Raw genomic sequence first — 21,901 nt, 5'->3', positions numbered from 1 at the left:
AGGGAGGAAGTGCAGGGCGGTCAGTGACTTCTGGTGCCCTGGTTATAGGAAGAAGAACGCGACATGCTAGGGCCACGGACCTGGATAGAAAGACAAGCTCACAAGCTAACGTGGGTCTCTGACTGGGGGCCTTACCGGTTTTGATGGTCAGCGTGGTAGAGACGTCGGTCCCGCACCCCCGGTAGCTGGTCTTCACCCTGTGCAGCACTCCAGCCTCCAGCCCAGCCATCGCCAGTGCCTGGCTCTGTGTCCTGGTGCTCCTGAGCAACTCCATACCCCGGTAAACCCGGACATGGAAAGTGTGGTTCTGTGTAGAATTTAAACGCCAGGATACTTGAAAACTGTCACTGGTGACGTTGAGGACCACGTAGTCACTGAGTGGAGGACAATCTATGAAAGCACAGAAAGAGAAGATGAGCAAAGGGTCAGTGAGGGCGGCTTTATCTTCTGAAGCAGGTAACACAGCCTCGTCTCAACTTGGTTCTCACAGATTTATTGATCAAGTTGACCCATCCAGGACAGCACTGGCTATTTTTTGTTTTTTGTTTTGAGACAGAGTCTCACTCTGTCACCCAGGCTGGAGTGCAGTGGTGCGATCTCGGCTCACTGCAACCTCCGCCTCCCGGGTTCAAGCAATTCTCTGCCTCAGCCTCCCGAGTAGCTAGGATTACAGGCACTTGCCACCACGCCCAGCTAATTTTTTGTATTTTTAGTAGAGACGGGGTTTCACCATGTTGCCCAGGATGGTCTTGAACTCCTGACCTCGTGATCCACCCGCCTCAGCCTCCCAAAGTGCTGGGATTACAGGTGTGAGCCACCACGCCTGACCCACTCGCTGTTTTTTTTTCCAATAATAAATGAAACCCATTCATTCAAAACAGAGGTATCAATCATCTCTCTCTCCAGGCTTCTGAGTAATTTTGGAAGGTAGCTCAGGATTGCATTAGGTGATGGGGATATTTGAGATGAAAGGGAGAAGCAAGAGGTCTGAAGTTGAAATCCCAGCTTTCTATCACTGAGCCAAGTTAGACGGTGGGAGCCATCCAAGTGTGCCTCTGTCTACACAGTGAACAGCATTGAGTCGTGGGGCTCTCTGGGATCCAGAATCAGTGGTTACTAGAAAGTCAGAACAGTCTCTCTGGGGACCCGTATACAGTCATTGTACAGAAAACATTTGTAGCAATGGCCATGACAGTGTAAGGTTTCTGTGCCACATCTACAAATACTGCCTTGCCAGCCTCTCCCAAGGCCCTAGGCTGCTCTGATTCATGACAAGTACTTGATCATTTGCACGAGAACTTCTGCACTGGGCTGACTCATCATGCCGTAAACGATGGCCTCATCAGGAAGCCAGACTCAGAAATCAGGCTGAGCTTCCTTTATTGCCCTTTTTATGCTTTCCTATTGAAATTCATGCCTCAGAGAGCAAAGCTCTGATGTACCAACCTATATATATTCTAGTGCTCAAATAGCATTGAAGCTCTTTTTTGGTTAAAAACATTCTGGCTGTACAGCAAGTGTCTGGGCAGTAAGAATTATATAAAAAGTAGACGGCCCCCAGTCTACGCACCAAAATTTTCACATCAGAATTTAAGTTCTATAAAAATAAGCAACGAAGAACTTTTAAAAATATATTTTGCAAAACCATGGTAAAGAAAATAATAATTTTATAATGTGTGGCTTCCCAAAGCCTTTTATGTAAGGACTGGTAGGATATATACTTTCTAGTATCATGAAAAGAATTCTGTTTTTAGACACATGTGCCTGCTTTATCTCAATAACAAAAAAAAAAAAAACCCAACACTATCCAACTCATTTCCCTTTTTGCCTTGGCTGCCGAGAGGCTCAGAATCCAATTTAGTGCCCAGTCACCACCACGCGACATAGCCCTGCTGTCTCCTCCTTCCAATCTGAGACTGAGCTGCCTCTTTTGAATCTTGGTCCCTGTGTAGGTGAGCTCCCTCACTGAGAACCCTGCCGCTCCACCTCCCAGCAGATGAGCATCTGTTACTGGAATCTGGACAGGCTTCACTCGGACAGGATCAGTGACATCCATCCAAATTCTGATGTGTCCTAATAACACTTCTAGGATGTGGGGTAGAATGTAGTTTTTTAAAAGACACATCTATACTTTTTACAGGATTGTCCAGTGATTTTCGGCATACTGGTCAGAGAAACAGACATGGATTCATTCTTTATGGCATTTTCTTTAGTGGCAAGAAAAGCAGAAATGCTTCAACTGAGGGTGGCCCAAAGCTTGGGACCTGAGATTGTGGGTGGCACCCCCGTCTCCAGGGTCACCAGAACCTTGGAATCAAAAAGACCCCCCACTCACTGCCTGGCCTTCTAACAACCACCCAGCTTTTTAAAGTCTGTTCCTTGGGAACATATGTCTCACTGAAAAAGGAAGGAAGGGCTACAATTTCTTTTCCAAAAAGTCTGCTAAAAGCACTGACTGTTCTATTTTTGTACAGTCAGGACACAGCCCCAAGCATTTTTTTTATCCACGTTGGTGGAGGATGGTGTGACAGCAAAACGCCCTGCAAATAGGAAAGTGGGGCAGCCACGAGCAGGTGCAGCAGCCCCCAGCCCACATCCAGGGCTCCAACCTTGCCTCCTTGTTGCCATTCAGATATCAAACTTGACGCGGAGCGAGAGAGCACATGGGTGGGACAACAGATGGCCCACCCAGATTACAGGCCATTTAAAAACACATTCTATAAGGAGTGCTTATGAGCCGAGAGGAGTTAAAATTTGAAGGGCACCAGTACTTATTTGAAAAGAACACAGAGGAATGGTGTTTGGAAAGAAGTCTCAAAGGGTACGGGGCTGGCAATGCATGCTTTACCTCTTTTAATAAGTACATTTACTCTTTAAATTAAGATGCCAGGGGGTTTTTGGATCACTGGATGGGGGACCTGCAAACCTGGCATTTCAAATGCTGCGAAACCCTCCGAGGCACCTGCAGAAGCTACCATCAGTGACTCTTGCAACTAAGAGAGATTGTGAGCATTTGGGGAAAGAGAATCTCATCTAATCCAAAGAAATACATTATCCCTGAGGACAATGTTCCCACCCAATATCTGTGTGGCCCTTTCTCCAGTATGTTACCTTGAAGCATTTGGAATTGTCCATATTTGACCATGTTTGACCAATAAGGGCACCAATTTCTTACGGCTCAATTTTTTTTTAATTGAGCATCTACTATGCACCCAGCATCACCATAAACACTGAGGGAACAATGATGAGTTAATGTCCACAGTGTCCAAGCTAGCGCAGCATGCGTTACAGCAGTGGTAGGAACTTGCAGGGAGCTATAAATTAACTCCCTGGTGTGAGCCCCCTGCAGTACTCCCTCCCATGACATCCACGTCACAAACCAGCCAAGCTATCAGCGACATGGTTACAGGTAATGTTTCCTGGGTGCTGTGTGCACCAGGCATATTATCCTATTTAGTCCTTACAGCAATCCCAGGTCATAGGTTCTTCTAGGATCCCTGTTTTACAGAGGACAAAACTGAGGCCTAGAAAGGTCAAGTAGGTACTAAATGGCAAAGCTGAACAACAGGAAATAGCAAAGTTCACTTACCTTACTACTAAGCTTTCCTATCACCAGTAGTAGGCTGAATAATGAGCTTCAAAGATATCAAGTCCTAATCCCTGCAACCTACGACTGTGACCTTATTTGGAAAAGGAATCTTTGCAGATGTGATTCAGTGAAGTATCTTCAGTTGGAAAGATAATCCTGGATTTGTCAGGTCCACCCTAAATGCAATCACAAGTGTCCTTATAAAAGAGAATCAGGAGAGATTTGCACACAGACACACACACACACACACACACACACACACACACAAAAGAGAAGGCAGTATGAAGCTGGAATAGAGAAAAAACAAAGATGTTCACCTTGAAGATGGAGTAGGGCTGGGCGTGGTGGCTCACATCTGTAATCCCAGAACTTTGGGAAGCCAAAGTGGGCGGATGGCTTGAGCCCAGGAGTTTGAAACCAGCCTGGGCAATATAGCAAGACCCCATCTTTACAAAAAATACAAACATTAGCCAGACATGGTGATGTGTGCCTATAGTCCCAGCTACTTGGGGGGCTGAGCTAGGAGGATCAATTGAACCTGGAAGGTGGAGGCTGCAGTGAGCTGAGACTGTGCCACTGTACTTCAGCCTGAGTGACAGAGCAAGACCCTGTCTCAAAAAAAAAACAAAAACAGCAGAAGATGAAGGAGTGATGTGGCCACAAGCCAAGGAATGCCGGCAGCCACCGGAGGGCAGAGAGGCAAGGAATGGATTCTCCCAGAGCCTCCTGGGAGCACAGCCCTGCTGGCAACCTGATTTAGGCCCAGTGGTAACTACTTCAAATTTCTGGTCCTCAGAACTGTGAGAGGATACATTTCTCTTGTTTGAAGCCACCCAGTTCATGGGCCTTTGTTAGGGAAACCCGGGAAACTTACATATCTCCCAACCCTTCTTTAACGAAATTTCACGGCAGCTGTTCCCGTGGCTGGACAGCACAGCTTGGAGAGTTTTCTTTGTGTTGTAAAACCAACCAACCAACTTCTAACGTGCTAAGGCCAATCTCTCTTTTGTTGGACAGATCTTGGGGTATTTTAAAACTAGAAATCTTCCTTCTACCCCTGACTCTTCTCTTCCAGGGTAGGCCCCTATAACTTGGTTTTTGGTTTTACATTAGCCAGGACACCCTCCTTTGGTTACCCTTAAATGGGGACCCTTTTCAGTGTCCCCCTTAAATATGGCCCTAGAAAATGATGCTCTTGACTCTGTGTTTGCATGACCCAAGGCCACAGCAATGCGGATAATCTAAACTTCAGGCCCCAGAGCCCTTGCTCCACGGCCCTCCCCATCCACAGCTAGGAACACAAGTTCAGAACTCTGCCTCTATCTGGGTAAAGCACCCTGGGTTCTCCACGTCTGACAGTCTGACCCTTGTTTCTTCCAGGCAGCCCATGACTCATCTCTGGTTCAGCAGGGAAGGTGCCGGGGATGCTGTTTCCCTTAGCAATATGCAGTTGGAATTCACTCTAAACTGCTGATCTGGAAACACTGGATTAGTGTGTCCTGCCCTATTAGAAGTGAAGCTGGGGCCGCGCAGCCTCCCGTTTGTGTTTGGCGGTCGCTCGAGCGGCCCTGTATCCTGACGCAATCTGGCAGCTCACTGTGCCAAGCAACACGGCAGAGTGTGACTGCCAACAAACCTAACCGTAAATAGAATCTAATATTTTTCCAGATGACTGACCAGGGTAAAAATAACTATTTGGAAAATACCTGTTTTCCAACCTTCTGTGCTCACGAAAGGGACAGGATTCTCACCCTGGAAGCCACAGAGCAGGAATCTATAGACGGTTCTCTGCAGAGCTTAGTGGGGTACCATGGGGTGTGCACGCGGTGCGAAGTTCTAAGTGGATCTCAAGGCCTCGTGCTGCGGGGTACAGGAGTGTTCTCAGTGTTTTGTTGCCAGAGCTGGGCTGGAAATTTGTAATACCTGGAGACCCCGGGGATGACCACTGTGAAAACCTCTCTTTCCGTGATTGATCCAGGAAACGTTTGTGGAGTGCCTGCTCTTTGCGGGGCACCAGGGATTCATCTGCCAGCGGGTGGAAGGCAAGTCCCCTCTCCCCACACAGCCTCATTCTGATAGGAGGGGAACATTCCTGGTGACGGGGGGATGATCTGACCCTGGAGCCCGCCACATCCACAGTTGGCTCTGGGAACTGGTCCACTCCCTCCACCCCTCGCCCACAGGACAACGAGAAGAGCCAGTCAGAACCTTAGGCTGAACACGGGGTCTCCTGCCTGCGATCCCAGCGCTTCGTGAGGCCAAGGAGGAAGGATCTCTTGAGGCTGGGAGCTTGAGACCAGCCTGGGCTACTCAGTGAGACCTCGTCTCTACAAAAAAATTTAAAAATGAGCCAGCTGTGGTGGTGCATGGCTGTGGTGGTGCATGCCTGTGGTCCCAGCTACTCCAGAGGCTGAGATTGGAGCCTGGGAGCTGGAGGCTGCAGTGACTGGTGATCACGCCACTGCACTCCAGCCTGGGTGACAGAGTAAGACCCTGTCTCTATAAAAAACAAAAAATAAAATTAAATAAATAAATAAATCAGAACCTTAGACTCCTTTTCCTAGTTGGGTTCCGGAACGCCAAATAAAATAATTCATCTCTTCTGGAGCTCTACCCAAGTCTTGGTCCTAAGCACTCATGAAGGCAGGAAAAGGCATGGCGGTTTTCCTGAGTGCACCGGGACAAAAGGCAGCTCCCGAGGACGGAGGAGAGGCCATCGCACTCTCAGGCAGGTCCCCGCCAGAGAGCTCCTAGGGAAGACGGCCTCGGGACTCGGGGCGGCAGGGAGTCGTGAACAGCTGGTTCATGTGCGTCTTCAGAGGACCAGCCTTGGGATCTTATGCAAGAAAATCACCTTCCTCTCCCTCAATTTCCTCTTCTGAAAAAAATGAGCTTAAGAAGAGTAGTTGCCTCTTGGGGTTATTCTAAGAATTTAAACGAAGCAATACCCACAGAGCGCTCAGAGCAGAGCCCAGTGCGCGTGAAGTGCGGGCAACTGCCAGCTGTGGTGTTATTGTGAACAAAGGGACGGTCCTCACGGTTGAGTCCCTTTTAAGGAAAAAAAAAATGCAAATTAAATGATTAACGAATTCAAATTGGATATAAAGAGATTCTCTGTAACCCCTGTCACAAGGTTACAGTTCCAGACTCTTGAAAGCAACAGAAGTGCTCCCGTGGGGGGAAAGAATATTATATGATTGCTTTAGAAAGCCACTAGTTTTCAACCACCAATAATTACCATGGTGAAAACCAGGCTTCTTCCTGGAAACTTTATACACACTATAAGAACTGAAGAAAGCAGCTTATAAAATTACACATGTAGCAGGATTTAAATAAGGTTAGAAACAAAACAAAACAAAAAACCTCAACCCTGCATTCAATAAGGTCAAAACCTGGAAAGGAACAGGGAATAGAAAGAGCCAGGATCAGCTTCGCCTGTCTTTTGAGAGACCCCCTGGGAGTCCAGAGCCTCCTCCTCATCAGGCTTTCTTTCCCTCAGCCTCTTCATAGTCAAGCTTCCCCCTGGGATTCTCAGTTGTTCTCTCTCCTTTCTCTCCTCCAGCTGTCTTCCTAACCCGGCCTGCTGGGTGCTTCCCTTCTGCTCTCCTGAAGTCTGCACCGGATCCCCGCAGTTCCCACGGGCACTTTCCTGCCCCGCTGTTACCCACGCGTGTGCCCTCCCTGCTTGCCATCCAGCTTACCACTTGCTCGCTTGGGGCTTGCTGAGCCTTCCCTGCTGACCTTGCTGTGCACGCCCTTACAGCTGTTTTCCTGCCTTACCCAGGTCCTCTGCAGCCTCTCCTCCTGCACTGACCTGGCACTGTTGGGGTTCTCTGGCCACAGGCCCCAGGCCCCTTCCCTTCTCTCAGCTGTACCATGGTTTAAGTGTCACCTGGAGATGACCCTGGACTCCCGTATGCAGCCCAGCCCCGCCTCTGCGCTCCAGCACCACGCCTCCAACTCAATCAGCATCCTGGCACCGCCACGCACTCCATCTCAGCTGTAACTATTATTGACAATAACAACAGCTCGCGTCTTCCCCTTCCCTTCCAGTGGAAACACCCTCTACTCCATTGTTCAATCAAGATATCTGGATTCCGTCTTCTTTCCTTTTTCCTCTTCTTCACTGAATTAATCAATAAGTTCCAGAGGTTCTATCTCTAAAATGTTGCCGGAATCCCTTTCTCCACCACTTTCCACACCCTAGAGTCCTGCACTCAGAGTATCGTCTTTATAGCACCTTCCTACATTTCAGATTACACAGTTACTTCTTATTCCAAGCTGCTTAATGGCAGAGCCAATCCCGTGTGCCAGTCCTGGCTGGTACATCCCTCCCCATTCCCAACAGGGACAGACCTGGGCACATTTATCTACGTGCTTCCCCCCACGCCCAGTCTGCTCTTCTGCTCTCCAGGCTGATCCCGCGATGCTAGGGATGGTCCCAGCTTATCCTCGTGGTTCCTGTGCAGACATCAGTCATGCCCTTTCATGCGCCAAAATGTCTCCATTTCCACAATCCACTAGACAGGCAGACATTAGGACCTGCTTCTGCATGTTTCCATTACCAGCACCTAGCACAGTGAATAGCACCTAAATCAACATTTCCTAAGCCAAAGAATGGATGCAAGGGTGGCCCACTAGGAGATCAATAAGGGCTGAAAGAACTAAGTGTATTCTATGCCTGTGAGCCAGCTGTTCCCTCTTGGCAAGAAGAGTCCCTGTGGTCTGAAGACCATCCAGCCTTTAAAAAATGCCTTCACCCTCTTCCCGTTTCGAAGAAAAAAAACGGCAGCTCACTGCCAGCACTCATTTAATTTTGCATAAACACGCTCTTTGGGGCTGAAGCAAATCTAACTGATTTTCAATATGAGAACAAAATATAAAAACTGTTCTTAGAATTACTTCTAAACAGAACTAACATCAGAATTGTCTGAATCATCAGAATCATCTATTTCAGAAAAACAGGTTCAGCAAATGAATCGTCGGCCAACAACTTGTTCGAGAACAATGTTAACAACACACGTGGGACGGCCGTTTTCTAGGATTTGACATTTTCAATGATTGAGAATCACTATATTTTGTACATGGAAATACCACTACTAAAAGCAGAATGCTATAAGTAGAATTGTGTCCTTTGTTTCCAAAGTCAATATACCAGAGTGATGCGAAAATAATAATAAAAGCAAGATATTTCATGGCAGAGTTATCGCGGGGTAAATGCTGCAGCTGTAAGCACTGCTGGTGAGTATTCCGGGGGCAAACAGGAATTAAGCCATTCCCACACCATCTGAGAGAGCCTAGCCGTTACCTTCCCACTCCAGGTTCAGCTTCCGTGGAGACGTGGCTGGAGCTTCCTGGTGACAGACGCACCGGTACGAGCCCTCCAGGTTTGTGCACAGTTGCCTTCCAGAACAGGCGTTGAGCTCCTCGTAGAAACACTCATTGACATCTACAGGGAAGGAGAGCAGGACCCACACTCAGCAGTCGCAGCTACCTCGTCATCTTCATCTACCTGCACACACACGGCCTCTGTGGACTCGTGTCATGGATTTGTGCCACGTCGGTTGAGGGGTGCCTTGGGCAGTGATCCCAAGGGGGACTATGGAAGCCTCGTCTTAGAGGGCCCTGTGCGGCTGCTGGCCATCTTCATCCAAGCAGCAGCCCATGCTCAGGCAGGGCTTGTGGCTGGCTCACCGGGCAGCCTCATGTGAACAAATCACTCTGGGCTGGACTGAGTCTGAGTAGTCATGAAAAGACGGGGCCAAAACATCCCACCCCAAGCGTAAAGCAAATCAGTGGGTGTTTTCTACGCCAACAAGGAAACCCAGAGCCACCCCTGACGTTCTGAGGCTGGCCCAGGCCTCCCAGACAGAACCATCTCGCAGCAACCAGCCTCAGACAGGGCCTCTTCGTAATGCTAAGTACAGACAGCGATAAGCTCATGTGTCACCCACAAAATACTAATGCCCCTCTCTTGGCCCAAATGAGTGATTATTAGTTCTTTACAAACTATGGCTTATCTTTATGCAATTGTTCCCATCTCTTTTGCTTAGATGTATTGAGATTCCCAATCGTGGAGTTGCCTCCATTTTCTGGCAGCATTCAATTCAGAACAAAATCACACTTCCCTAGACCCTCCCCAAACCACCCAATCAAAACCCACATCCTATAACAGGTTCTTTCTAACAATCTCTTACTGAGAGATCTCATGGTTCTCCATGGTGTGGGTTCTCCCTCGCTGCCTCGAATAATAAACTCAACTGGTCCACCCACAGGGGTGCTCCTGCAACCTCTGGCCAAAGGTCATTGACAGAGCAGATGACAGAATGAGCACTTTGCTTAATGGCACTAGAGCAATGCGGCTTGGTTTTGAAGAACATGTGCGGATCTGAAGGGAGATCAATGCAATCGCTAGAGCTTTCACACGGCTCTGAGCCCTGGCATTGTCATGTGCCTCCTCAGTGTCATAGAAGAGGCTTCACCAAGGCAGCCACCCTCCCGCAAAGCCCTGGGAGCAGCAGACTAGCCTGGCTGCCTCCTGCTTGGGTACAGGAAGCCATATGGGAGCCCAGCGGTTTGCTTGCAGACTGTCTGTGACTACTACAGCAGTAGGGCTGAGTCGTTGAGACAGAGACCACGTGGGCCCACAAAGCCAAAAAATATTTACTATCTGATCCCTTTTAGAAGAGGTTTGCCAATTCCTCACATAGAACAACAACAACAAAGAATAGGTTATTTCTTCCAGAAACAAGGCCACGTCTATGTGCTTTGCCAGATACGAATTCAACTTTAGACAAATTGTGCTGAAGGAGCCTTTGGAGTACAAGGATGTCCTTGGCAGGGGTGGGAAAGAGGCGAGAGGGAGATTTAGGAAACGAAAGAACTGAAGAAACAAGTTCTTTGTGTGTGGCTCTGGGATTTGCACTCCAGTGTCCACCAGGATGGAAGGAGAAGCCTGCTAAGGGGGCAGGAGGCCAGAGGGATCTGAGGAGAGATGGAGGGAAGGGGAGAGGGGTGGGAAATGGGGGGCAAAATAAGTTCTCGAGGTCTGCACTTGGGGACTTGGAATTTACAGGGTGAGCTGAAGATGGGTCCCACACCTGTGGGATGAACACACTTGAACCAGTTATTCTTTTGCTCCTGAACTTAAACCTCCTTTAAAAGAAAAGGACTGGCCTGGCTTTAGCGTCCACCTTGCATTTTGGCTGTTCAGGCACCGCCCTGCAGCCTCCCCAGAGGGAGGATCAAGGGAAGCCCAACCTTGCACCTGGACGCTGATCACTTCGTAGACACGCTTCGCAATGTCGCCCAGCAGGGCGGAGACGTCGGCCACAGGCAGTGGCCGCAGCAGGCCCAGTAGCAGCCGCGACACTGTGGTGGAGGCGTCCCCAGGGGCTGAGTGCAGGTGGTGGACGGTGCAGGCCATTGGTTGCAGGGCGCTGGTGACCTGTGAAGCCAGAATCAGAGCGTCACACAGCAGAAGGACACCCCGTCAGACAGACCAGGAGATTGAGGCCCGCAGAGCTGAAATGAACTGTCCACACACACACCATTCTGCTCTTCAGCAAAGAACCTCTACAGTACTTATATAGCCATCACTATTCCAATAAAAGTCCTACAAACCAGAACTATCAGTACCTTTCAGCACCAGTTGTGATAAGCTGAATTCTGTCCCCTAAAATCCATATGTTGAAGTCTTAACCTCCAGTACCTCAGAATGTGACCTTATTTGGAAATAGGGTCACTGCAAATATAATTAGTGAAGGTGGGTTCTAATCCAATATGGCTGGTGCCCTCACAAAAAGGGGAAATTTGGACACAGAAACAGACATGAATGGGGGGAAGACAATGTGAAGAGACAGAGAAGACTGCAGGCCAAGGAGAGAGGCCTGGAGGCCTCAGGAGGAACCAGCCCTGCTGACACCTTGATTTCAGACTCTTCAGCCCCCAGAACTGTGACAGAATAAGTTTCTGTTGTTTGAAGCCCCCAGTCTGTGGTCCTTGGTTACAGTGGCCCCAGGACACTAATACAGCAGCCAGTCCCAGGACCCTCGGTCTTCCACCCTTGCCAAGACTGCAGGTCTCTTGCAGCTGACAACAGAGAATTCTAGAATTAGACAATTCGAGATCAAAAGCCACGGTCTCCTGTTGTACACATCCAATTACTTTTTTGAGGTTTAATGATCACTTTCCTCATCTCATATGCATTATTTTTATTTCAGCTTAATATCTTGAAATCTCAACCCTTGGGAAGCCAGGCAAACCGGCAGCTGCACAGCCAGACCAGTGGTCACCAGAACAAACTTTGCCAGCAAACCCCTAAGTCTCCACTGGGAACTCCAAAGGAGGTTTGGGGAGAGCAGGAGTCCTCCGATACACACTTGAAGCCCCTTCCTGGGAGGAGATGCAGCTCATAATTTAGCATACAGAACTGGGAACCAGCCCCGGCCTCATTGGAACCCCTTATTCAGCAGCAGAAGCAGGCCTCAGAGCCCAGCCCCTGCTGGTGCCTGACCCCTGTGCAAGGCAGGCGCTTCTGCAGGGGGTAATGGGCTGGTTGGAGACACAAAACCTACATGCACGAGGAGACAGCAGGTGGCACGCAGCAATATTGAAAACACAACAACCACAACATCTCAGGCCCCACACACATCAGGAAGCTCAGCAACCATCTCAAGCTCTTTACATGTATGATTTAAACTCATGGCCCTGTCTCAGGCAGGGTTATGATTATTTCTATTTATTTACTTATTTATTTATTTAGAGACAGAGTCTCACTCTGTAGCCCAGGCTGGAGTACAGTGGCATGATCTCAGCTCACTGCAACCTCCGCCTCCCGGGTTCAAGCAATTCTCCTGCCTCAGCCTCCCCAGTAGCTGGGATTACAGGTACATGCCACCACGCCTAGCTAATTACTGGATTTCTAGTAGAGACAGGGTTTTGCCATGTTGGCCAGGCTGGTCTTGAACTCCTGACCTCAAGTGATCCACCTGCCTCGGCCTCCCAAAGTGCTGGGATTACAAGCTTGAGCCACCACTCCTGGCCGATTATTTATATTTAATGGAGGAGGTATCTCAGGCACAGAGAGGTTAAGTGACTTGCCCAAGGTCACACAGCTGATGAGTGGCAACACTAGGGCAAGGCAGTGTGGCTTCAGAGCTAGTTTCTTACTGGCCAATTGGGCAGTCCCCTTAACAAGCTAAGAGGAAACAGGAATCACTCCTAGCCCGGGCTGTTAAGGCCGAGGCTGCAGACTACCTGTCTAGCAGCTCACTGGCCAGCAGCCCAGAACAACGTGAGGTGTGCACCATCTGATCTGGGCTCCCAGCCAGCTTAGTCTAACGGCCAAGGAGAGCCCCAACCCTGGGTTTGACACCAGGACACCCAGGCACACGTGGGACACACAGAAGATCTGAAGCACAGAACAGCTACACAGATGCCGAAGGAAAATGCGGGGCCCCTTGTCTGAAAAGTGTTCAGCATTTCCAGAGGCAACAGCAGCACATTAGACCAAGCTGAGGCCCCTCTGAGCACAGGCCCCTGTCAGCAGCCGGCCCTGAAGCCAGACCATCCCCCAGGGAGGGCCGCCTTGGGGACACGCAGCGCCCTGTCCACACTGGGATTCTCGAGACTGACGGTGGCCTGAGCTGGAGAAGACATCCGGGTTGACATAAGTCACAGCTGATGGGCCAGAAAGCATGAGCTGTGTCATCAGCAAGGGTCAGCCAGGGTGTTTGTTTTTATCCCCGGGGACAGTGGGCGACGTCTGGAGACGGTTTTGGATGTCACCCTGGGGTGTGCTTCTGACTTGTGTGGAGAGGCCAGGGGCGCTGCTAACCATCGGACCCCAGGGTGCTCTCCAGCCCTGGGCTATGGTTCCCATCTCGGCACTCCCAGGATGGTGCCGGCTTCCGCGAAGCAGGAGCCAGAACTTGAAGAAATTGGGAGTGCAGGTGGTGAGGGAAGAGCTCGGGGCTTAGGCTGTCTTTGCTGGGACTGCAGACCCCTGCAAGCTTAGGGATCCGCGTTCTCCACCACAACAGGCGGGCCTACGAGGGTACACACATCACAACTCAGCCAACTACACGCTTCAGTTGTGTGCATTTTGTTGTATGTAAATCATACCTCTTTGAAGCTGATTTTTTAAGAACCAGAATTTGGTTCAGAGTCAGTCATTTGGGGCCATTTGTGAAACATCACCCTCCCCAACCCCCAGGTCCCTTCCACAGCCCCATAGCTGGGTCTGCCTGAGCAGCTGCCGCAAGGAGCGTGCAGGCAGCCCCTGTCTGTCTCACCTACCAAGGAATGCAGAAGGCGCATGTGGTTCAGGAGCCTGGGGTCCACTTGCTGGAGTTCCTTGAAGTCCATTTTCACCAGTATGGTGACGTTGTACCAGGAGCCTACGGGGTCCCTCTCTGGAGCTGCACGAGGGAAAACACTGATGATTATGGACCCAGGAGAGGTTGAAGTCACAAAAGCTGCTGGGGTGGGAGAGGCGGCAGGAGAGGGAACAAGAGGCCATGAGAGGCCCTGCTCTGCATTTACCTCCCTGCAAAAAGACATCTACCACAGGAGACGGGGGATGTCCTCACTGCCCGCCCCTCACTCCTCTCCATCCTAATGTCCCTGAAGACCACCAATCCCTGCTCAGAGGTGAGCTGGGCCTGGGACCCACAGCAACGAGCCTTCCCTTGAAGAGATCTGCTTAGGGGGTAAATAGAGCCTATCAGCCTCATTATACCGGCATAGTATGTTGATATAGAAAATTACTTTATACTGTGTCATTATTTTATTGATACTACAAATATTGGATAGTATAATCATAGGTAATATGACATATGCTATATAATAGCATGTAGTATAATGATATAGTATTATGATATAATATTTGATATTAAGTATACTATTGCTTTATTACTGCATACCATACTAATGCTATAATATATAATATTTTAAATAACAAATAATACGTAACATTATACATATATATATGTGTAGGCCATCCCATTCTCCTGGATGCAGACCCCAATCAAAAGAGAACTTTCCAGACCAGCAGGTGCACATTTGAGGCGGCAGGGCCTGCCTACGGGTCCTGTGGTGCTCGTCAGGCCCCTGTGGCATTGCAGGCACAGCCAGCTTCACACCTGCAACAAATCTACCTGGAGCTCCTGGCCTCTCCAGGCAAACTGGGAAATCCGGGTCTCTGCTCCACCAGAAGCGTCTTCCCATTTCAGGGCCCCAAGAGCGCCATGAGATTTCTCCCCCGAGAGTTCAGTGGCCAGATTTTGACTAAGAAATTATCTAAGAGCAGGCGCTGCCTGTGCACATGGTGGGGGCTCCTGGTGAAATCGGTCACTGCTCCTAGAAACACACTCCTCCCCACACCTTCACACAGATCAGGCCTCACCGAGACCCTCCTTTGCTGCCTGTCCATGAGCACGGCCCACAGCAGCCTACCTTGGGGTGCAGGGGCCATGCAGCAGCGCCCCCCTGACCAGGGGCAGCACTTCTCCAGTCCAGGACAGTCGGTGTCCAAGCTGCAGGGGGAGGTGGGTGGTTCAGGCCCCTCTGCGGGGCAGACCCCGGGTCTTGATGTGAACTCCCCGGACTGATTCAGGGCTGGGAGAAAATGATACAATTAATGATGCTGGCGATAAAAGACAAACCTGATTTGCTACACGGGGACCTCATGTCAGTGCTTCCTGGTGTTGAAGTCTGCCTGTAGGTCTATGGCCTGTTCGGGGCCCATCCCCATGCCTGGGCAGACACTCACCCCATTGGAGGGCCGTTGGCTTTGGCTTTCATATCCTCTGTCCATCTGTCCTGCCAGGGCAGCTTCAGCTGGGGTCCTAGGTGTCTCTGTTCCCTCTAGGCCTCAGAAGTCCAGGTCCAGGGGGCTCCACCACCCCGAGAGGGCCCCTTGCTGCTTCAAGTCCTGATAGCTCATTCATTCATTCATTCATTCATTCATTCAATATTTGTTGAGCACCTGCTATGTGCCGGGCACAATGCCGGGTGCCCAGGGCCCAGCCTTCAGGGAACTTATATTCCAGTGGGGGAACAACAGTGCAAGGAGATCTACAGATATTCAGATGGGGTGAGCGCCTCAGGGAATGAAGCAGCGTGGGGGATTGGAAGGACACTCTGGAGAGGGGCTCATGCCTAGGCTGGGCAGAGGGGAGCTCAGAGCAGCTCTGCAGACATCAGCCCTGGCGCCCACGAGGCAAGGTACAGGCCTGGTGTGGGGTGTGGTGGGGGCCGGCCTAGGTGACAGTGCAGATGAGTGCAGCATGGGACCCTGGGGAGATCAGGCGGGGGCGTCCACAGGATGTGCTGACAGACGGGACGGGGTGTAAGAGAAGAAGAAGCTTCAGGAAGGCTCCCAGGCTTCAGGTCTGGCATCCCTGGGGCTTCATTCCTGAGCTGGGGAAAGCTGCGGGAAGAACGGCCTGGTGTAGACCAGGAGTGTGGCAGTGCAAATGTCAAGTCGGACATGTCCACTGCTCGCCCATGTGGAGACGCATGGGAGAGTGGCACTGGAGGCGGCCACTGAGGCCAGCCCGCTGGCTGTTGGCTGCACAGCTCCCCAGCCCTTCACAGTGTGAGCGCAGCTCAGATGCAGCTCTAGACACAGAAAGGCGGTGAGCCTCTGCAGGAGGCAAAGATGAGGAAGGCAAGAGGCCAACCCGGTGGGGTCCCCATGGGATGTGTGCTGGTCCTGGGGACCAGACCTCAGCCAAGGCTGCAGGGGGAGGCCATGGTGGGCTTTCCAGAAAAGGGGCTTATAGAGCTCTCAGAAAGCACTGCAGGAGTCTGAGAATCCACCCAAAGGGAAGCTGTCAGGAGTCCGGGGGCTGATGCTCAGGGCTCCAAGAAGCACAAGAGGAGGGCAAGGAGAAGAAACCGAACCCCAGGGGACAGGAGACAGCGGAGTGTGTGCCCGATGCCGCAGGGCCTGCAGTGTGCCTTTGCTAAGATGGCAGAGGTGGGCCCAGGGCAGGAGATGACCCCATCTCCCAGGACAGAAGGAAGCTGAGAAGATGGGAGCTTCAGGAAGAGGTTGAGGGCAGCCATGAGGAGGACACAGAGGGAGGAGGAACCCCAGTGCTGGGCCCCAGAGAAGGCTTGCCCAGCTCTGTGGCCTCCATAGCCAGCCACCCTGATGGTGGGTGCCATGCTCCCCTGGAGCTTTACTCAGAGCTGTCCAGTTCATGCCCAGATGCATGGCAAGCTTTGTGTGTCTATGGCCCGGGGATGTTTAGAAGCACAGCTCAAGACCTCTCAGAGCCCAAAAGACTAGAGGAGGCCAGCTGGTAACTGGGTCCTGGACTCACCCCCATGAGGGTGGGGAAAACTCGTGGGATTGGCCAAGTGGAAGGGCAGCCTCAGCAGGCTGCAGTCCCAGGGACCGGCCTCTCAGGTCCCCCAAGTTCTCTGCAGAGTCCTCTGCAACCAAGAAAGAGGTGGCGGCCCTGGCTTCTGTTGGGACTGCATCACCAAGAACACTGCACAGCTGTCCAGAGCTGGGGGAGCCAGAGTCACGGAGTATGCAGATAGCCTGCATCCCCGCTCTTCTCACACAGCCCTGTCTGCCCGGCGCCTGGCCTTGCTATGGGCATTCCTCTCAGCTGCACTCTCTTTCCTGCGTTGTCCCTGACTCATTCTTCATCTCCTCATCATCCAGGCAGCTCTACCAGGCAGCTCAGCCGTGCATGAAAAATGAACGTTGGGTGCAGCTCGAGGAGAGCAGCTCCAGGAGCCTGGTGGAGGCTTGCTGAGAATCTGAAGGTCTCTGCTTTGTCTCCCAGTGCAAAAAGCAAAGGCCTCAGGGTTAAGCAGAAGTGTGGACTAAACGGAAGGTGGGCTCCTGGGACAGAAAAAGACATTCAGGGGAAAACAGGGGAATCCAAATAAACTACGGAGTTTCTGACAATGCCCAGTGTTGGTTCCTTAGGACAAGTAGTCCTGAGAGCTGTAAGATGCTAACGTTAGGGGAAGCTGGGTTGAGGGGTACAGGACCTTTCTGCATTATCTTTGCAACTTCCCTGCAAATCTAAAACTATTCTAAACTAAAAGCCTATTTAAATAGAAACAATACTCCCAAAACTGGCTTCTAAAAATAGTTGCCTAATCACCAGAGGCATGTTTTTAAGTGAAAGGTTTGCATCTTAACTGGGTACTGCCGGGAAGCCCCTCCATCCCTTGGAGCTGGCCACCTGACTGAGTGCCCTGAGAACGCTGAACAAGTCCAACTTGTTAGAAAGTCAAAAATCTCCTTCTTCCCTAACTCAGTGCAAACAATAAAACAGAACTGCTCAGCTCCTGACAACACTGTTAGTCACGGTCCAGTGAGGCCACAGGGGAGCTTTCTGTTTGAGCAACAAAACCCAAGGCTCCCAGGGCTGAGGACTGGATGGGCTGGGGAGGAGTCGCTCCTGTCTCCCTCCTCCTTCCTCGGTGCCTCTTCGCCGGGTCGGGACAGGAGGTTCTCACCAAAGGGCCCCTGGTCATCAGCATACAGGGACAGGAAGTTTTGGGGAGTCTCCTGGTTCTCTGGGGGTCCTGGACTTGCCTAACGAGGCTGAGTTTGCCAGGAGGTTGATCCTGTGCAGAACTGGGGTGTCACTGGAGTTACGGAGCACAGCTAAGATGCTGGGTTCCACTTCTCAGAATTCATCCTCAGCACATAATCCCGCTTGTGCACAGTCGCGTTTGTACCGTATGATGTTCATCACAGCATTAGGTATGATAATGAGTAATTAGAAACAACTGTTAAGTGGCAAGCGCTTGCTCAATGAATGCTGATGTGCATATGAGGTAATGCCACGTGGCCGTAAAAGCATGCAGTGGAGTCACGTTTATGGGATGAAAGCTGCTGTGGATACATTGCTGAGTGGTAAAATCATGCTACAAATGTCTTGGACACAGTGGCCATCCTCTTGTGAAATGTCTGCCCTGGATAAACGACATGTGAAAGGTGGTTATTCCTGAGCAGCAGGCTTGGGATCGTTTCCTCCTCCTGTTCTTTTCTGTGTTTCCAAATTTTCTGCATGGCTCGTGTGTTCATTTCTGTAATTATATTTTTAAAAACTTAAAATAATGCACCAGTTGTCATCGCATTCCAAATGCTGGACTGAAAAAGTTGAAAAAGTCACTGAAAGTCATATCACGTGTGTGTCCATGCTTCCCTTCCCTTTTTTGCATAAGTCATTATTGAGTGGGAGGAGAAAGGAGGAAACATGTCTGGCATTTTACCACTGTCTGGGGGATAGAACTCCGAGGCGCAGACCCCCGGGCGGCTGAGGTGTGAGTCACCCACACTCGGGTGACCTGGAGGCCCCGCCGCAGAGGAAGGAGCATCTCCTGCCTTTCACGCCTCCCAGTATTTCCAGGGGCCTCCAACATCTGCCAGGTCCAGCTTTGGGCCCTGCTTCATTCTATACAAATCAGAGTCACGGTGCTCAACAGGTCACTTACTGAAACCATCTCACATCCAGCTCCAAAGAGCCAACCTGCTGTGCGGCATCCCGGAAAAATCGGCTTTGATCAAAAGAGCTGTGCAAACATGGAGAAGGTCGCGCTGCCAAAATCCGGGGTGTAAATCTGCCCACCACAGGCACCTTCACACCGCCAGCATGATGTCTCTGACCTTGGGGCTGGGAAGAAATGGGATACAGGCCCTTCAGCGGCTGTGCCCTTCACCAGGCCCCGGCACACGCAGGGACCTTTCTGAGAAAGAACTCCGTGTCCTCAGTGCCCTGAAATGTTCCTCCTCCCACAGTCACCACAGCCACGCACTCAAATGCCACAAACTCCCTTACATTAAAGTGCAGATTGGTAAACCCCCAGAAATCTGCCTGGGGGTCAGACAGCCCCGGGTCCACGTCCCCAGGCTGCCTTCCCAGAGCTGTGCCACGGTGGTGGAGGCGCGCGCCTCCCCTAGCCTGGATCCTCACCGGCAGAGCCAGGGATACTCATTCATTTGGTGCCCGAGGGATTGGAGGGTCTCCTGCCCTGGCCTCTTAGAAAGAATGCACTCAGGCAGTGCCTGTTCCCCTCCCTCCTCTCTTCCTTCCTCCTTCTAGGTCTGCCCCCTCTTCACTGTGCCAGAGTGAGCCTTCTAGAACCTGAGGGGCCATTACTGAGGGGCTCAGGGCCCGCAGGGTGAGTCCACCTCCCCTCACCCTCCACTCCCTGCAGCTCCCCAGGGCAGCCCACTCTCACCCATGGGACTCCCCGACTGCAAGGGCATCGCCCTGGTGAGCCCCTAATTAAAGGTGTTAACACTCTAAAAGTGGGGCTGATTCCAACAAGAGGCACTTCTTGGAGGCTGGTCTGTGAAGGAGGATGCAGGGCAGGTGGTGGGGAGGGGCCTCCCTGTCTTCTGGGAGGAAATTAACTTGTTTGTTGCAGCAGGCCAGGGTCTCTTGCAGAAGGTGATGGTGGGCATGGGTGGGGCTGGTGTGGCCCTGCAGAGCGGGGGCAAGAAGGGGCTGCTGATCAGCCTCCCCCAGGGCCTCCTTCCCTCACTAGTCCTGACAATGCCAACAGGTAGGAAGAGGTGTGGCCTTCACAGGTAAGGCCGGACAGGACAGGGCATGTCCTGACTGCAAAGCCCACATGCTCTAAACCGAGTTGCTGTGGCACCAGCACCTGTGTCCTAATGGCTCCCCGCTATCCCCTAGGAGTGGAGTTGTTGCACAGCAGCAACTGTAGCTCAGCAGGCCCCTCTGTGTGTGTGGCCCTCGAAGAAAGGGAAAGTGGAAATGGGGCCAGGTATCAGGACAGGAACGGTCTCCTTAGACCAGCACCTGAGCAGCATGGCCAAGGCATAGCCTTGTCCTGCCAGTGGCTCTCTAGGGAACCAATGAGAGTACAGAAGGGCCATTGCTCTGGGGTCAGCTGGCCCCGCCTGGTTTCTAATGGTGATGGAGGCGTTGCTCTGGGGTCAGCTGGCCCTGCCTGGTTTCTGTTGGTGATGGAGGCGTTGCTGTGGGGTCGGCTGGCCCCGCCTGGTTTCTATTGGTGATGGAGGCGTTGCTGTGGGGTCGGCTGGCCCCACCTGGTTTCTGTTGGTGATGGAGGCGTTGCTGTGGGGTCAGCTGGCACCGCCTGGTTTCTGTTGGTGATGGAGGCGTTGCTGTGGGGTCAGCTGGCCCCGCCTGGTTTCTATTGGTGATGGAGGCGTTGCTGTGGAGTCAGCTGGCCCTGCCTGGTTTCTATTGGTGATGGAGGCGTTGCTCTGGAGTCAGCTGGCCCCGCCTGGTTTCTATTGGTGATGGAGGCGTTGCTCTGGGGTCAGCTGGCCCCGCCTGGTTTCTAAGGGTGATGGAGGCGTTGCTCTGGGGTCAGCTGGCCCTGCCTGGTTTCTATTGGTGATGGAGGCGTTGCTCTGGGGTCAGCTGGCCCTGCCTGGTTTCTATTGGTGATGGAGGCGTTGCTGTGGGGTCAGCTGGCCCCGCCTGGTTTCTAAGGGTGATGGAGGCGTTGCTGTGGGGTCAGCTGGCCCCGCCTGGTTTCTATTGGTGATGGAGGCGTTGCTGTGGGGTCAGCTGGACCTGCCTGGTTTCTATTGGTGATGGAGGCGTTGCTCTGAGGTCAGCTGGCCCTGCCTGGTTTCTATTGGTGATGGAGGCGTTGCTGTGGGGTCAGCTGGCCCTGCCTGGTTTCTATTGGTGATGGAGGCGTTGCTCTGGGGTCAGCTGGCCCCACCTGGTTTCTAATGGTGATGGAGGCGTTGCTCTGGGGGTCAGCTGGCCCCGCCTGGTTTCTATTGGTGATGGAGGTGTTGGTTATGGTGGTATTGTTTTAACACTCCTGAAAGAGGAACATGCCTGTTAACAGCACACCCAAAACCATCAGGCCCTCTCTCTGCCTGGCCCTCTGAACGGGGCAACAGAAACGCGTCAACTCTCCCTGTCATCGGTGAAATCACACGGGGGGCTGAGGGAGGGCCCACTCAGGATGGCCCAGCATGTAGGTCTATGCAGACCCCAGACTCTACAATCTGGGGCCCTTGGTTCTGGAGGAGACAGACACCCTGGTTTGCAGAGTCCACGCTCCATTCTGCTGTTGTCCTTGTCTTGTAATGCCCAACCTTGTTTTTACTAACCCTGTTTTTAGGCTTGTTTCCACCTGAATTGACTCTCCCTTACCTAAAAGAACCAGACAGACTCCATCTTGGCTCTTTCACTGGCAGCCCCTTCCTCAAGGACTTAACTTGTGCAAGATGACTCCCAGCACATTCAAAAATGCAGTTAACTGATAAGATGCTGTGGTGAGCTATATCCGCAGTTCCCAGGAATTCGTCTG

General features: G+C 51.6%; 1 protein-coding gene across 1 annotated transcript in view; it reads right to left on the bottom strand.

The window, feature by feature from the left end:
* The window catches only part of UMODL1 (uromodulin like 1), a 70,944-nt gene that overhangs the window by 44,180 nt on the left and 4,863 nt on the right, over window positions 1–21,901 (bottom strand). Inside the window, exons 3-7 of the mRNA XM_063659821.1 lie at window positions 15,047–15,208; window positions 13,889–14,010; window positions 10,850–11,036; window positions 8,898–9,038; window positions 136–390 (exon numbers count right to left, since the gene is read on the bottom strand). Of these exons, the coding sequence (XP_063515891.1) occupies window positions 136–390; window positions 8,898–9,038; window positions 10,850–11,036; window positions 13,889–14,010; window positions 15,047–15,208 (867 nt within the window). The remainder of the gene's footprint in view (window positions 1–135; window positions 391–8,897; window positions 9,039–10,849; window positions 11,037–13,888; window positions 14,011–15,046; window positions 15,209–21,901) is intronic.

Source organism: Pongo pygmaeus, chromosome 22 (genome assembly GCF_028885625.2).
Source record: "Pongo pygmaeus isolate AG05252 chromosome 22, NHGRI_mPonPyg2-v2.0_pri, whole genome shotgun sequence".
In the NCBI taxonomy this organism is placed as follows: Eukaryota; Metazoa; Chordata; class Mammalia; order Primates; family Hominidae; genus Pongo; species Pongo pygmaeus.
This window is presented reverse-complemented; position numbering and strand designations above follow the sequence as displayed.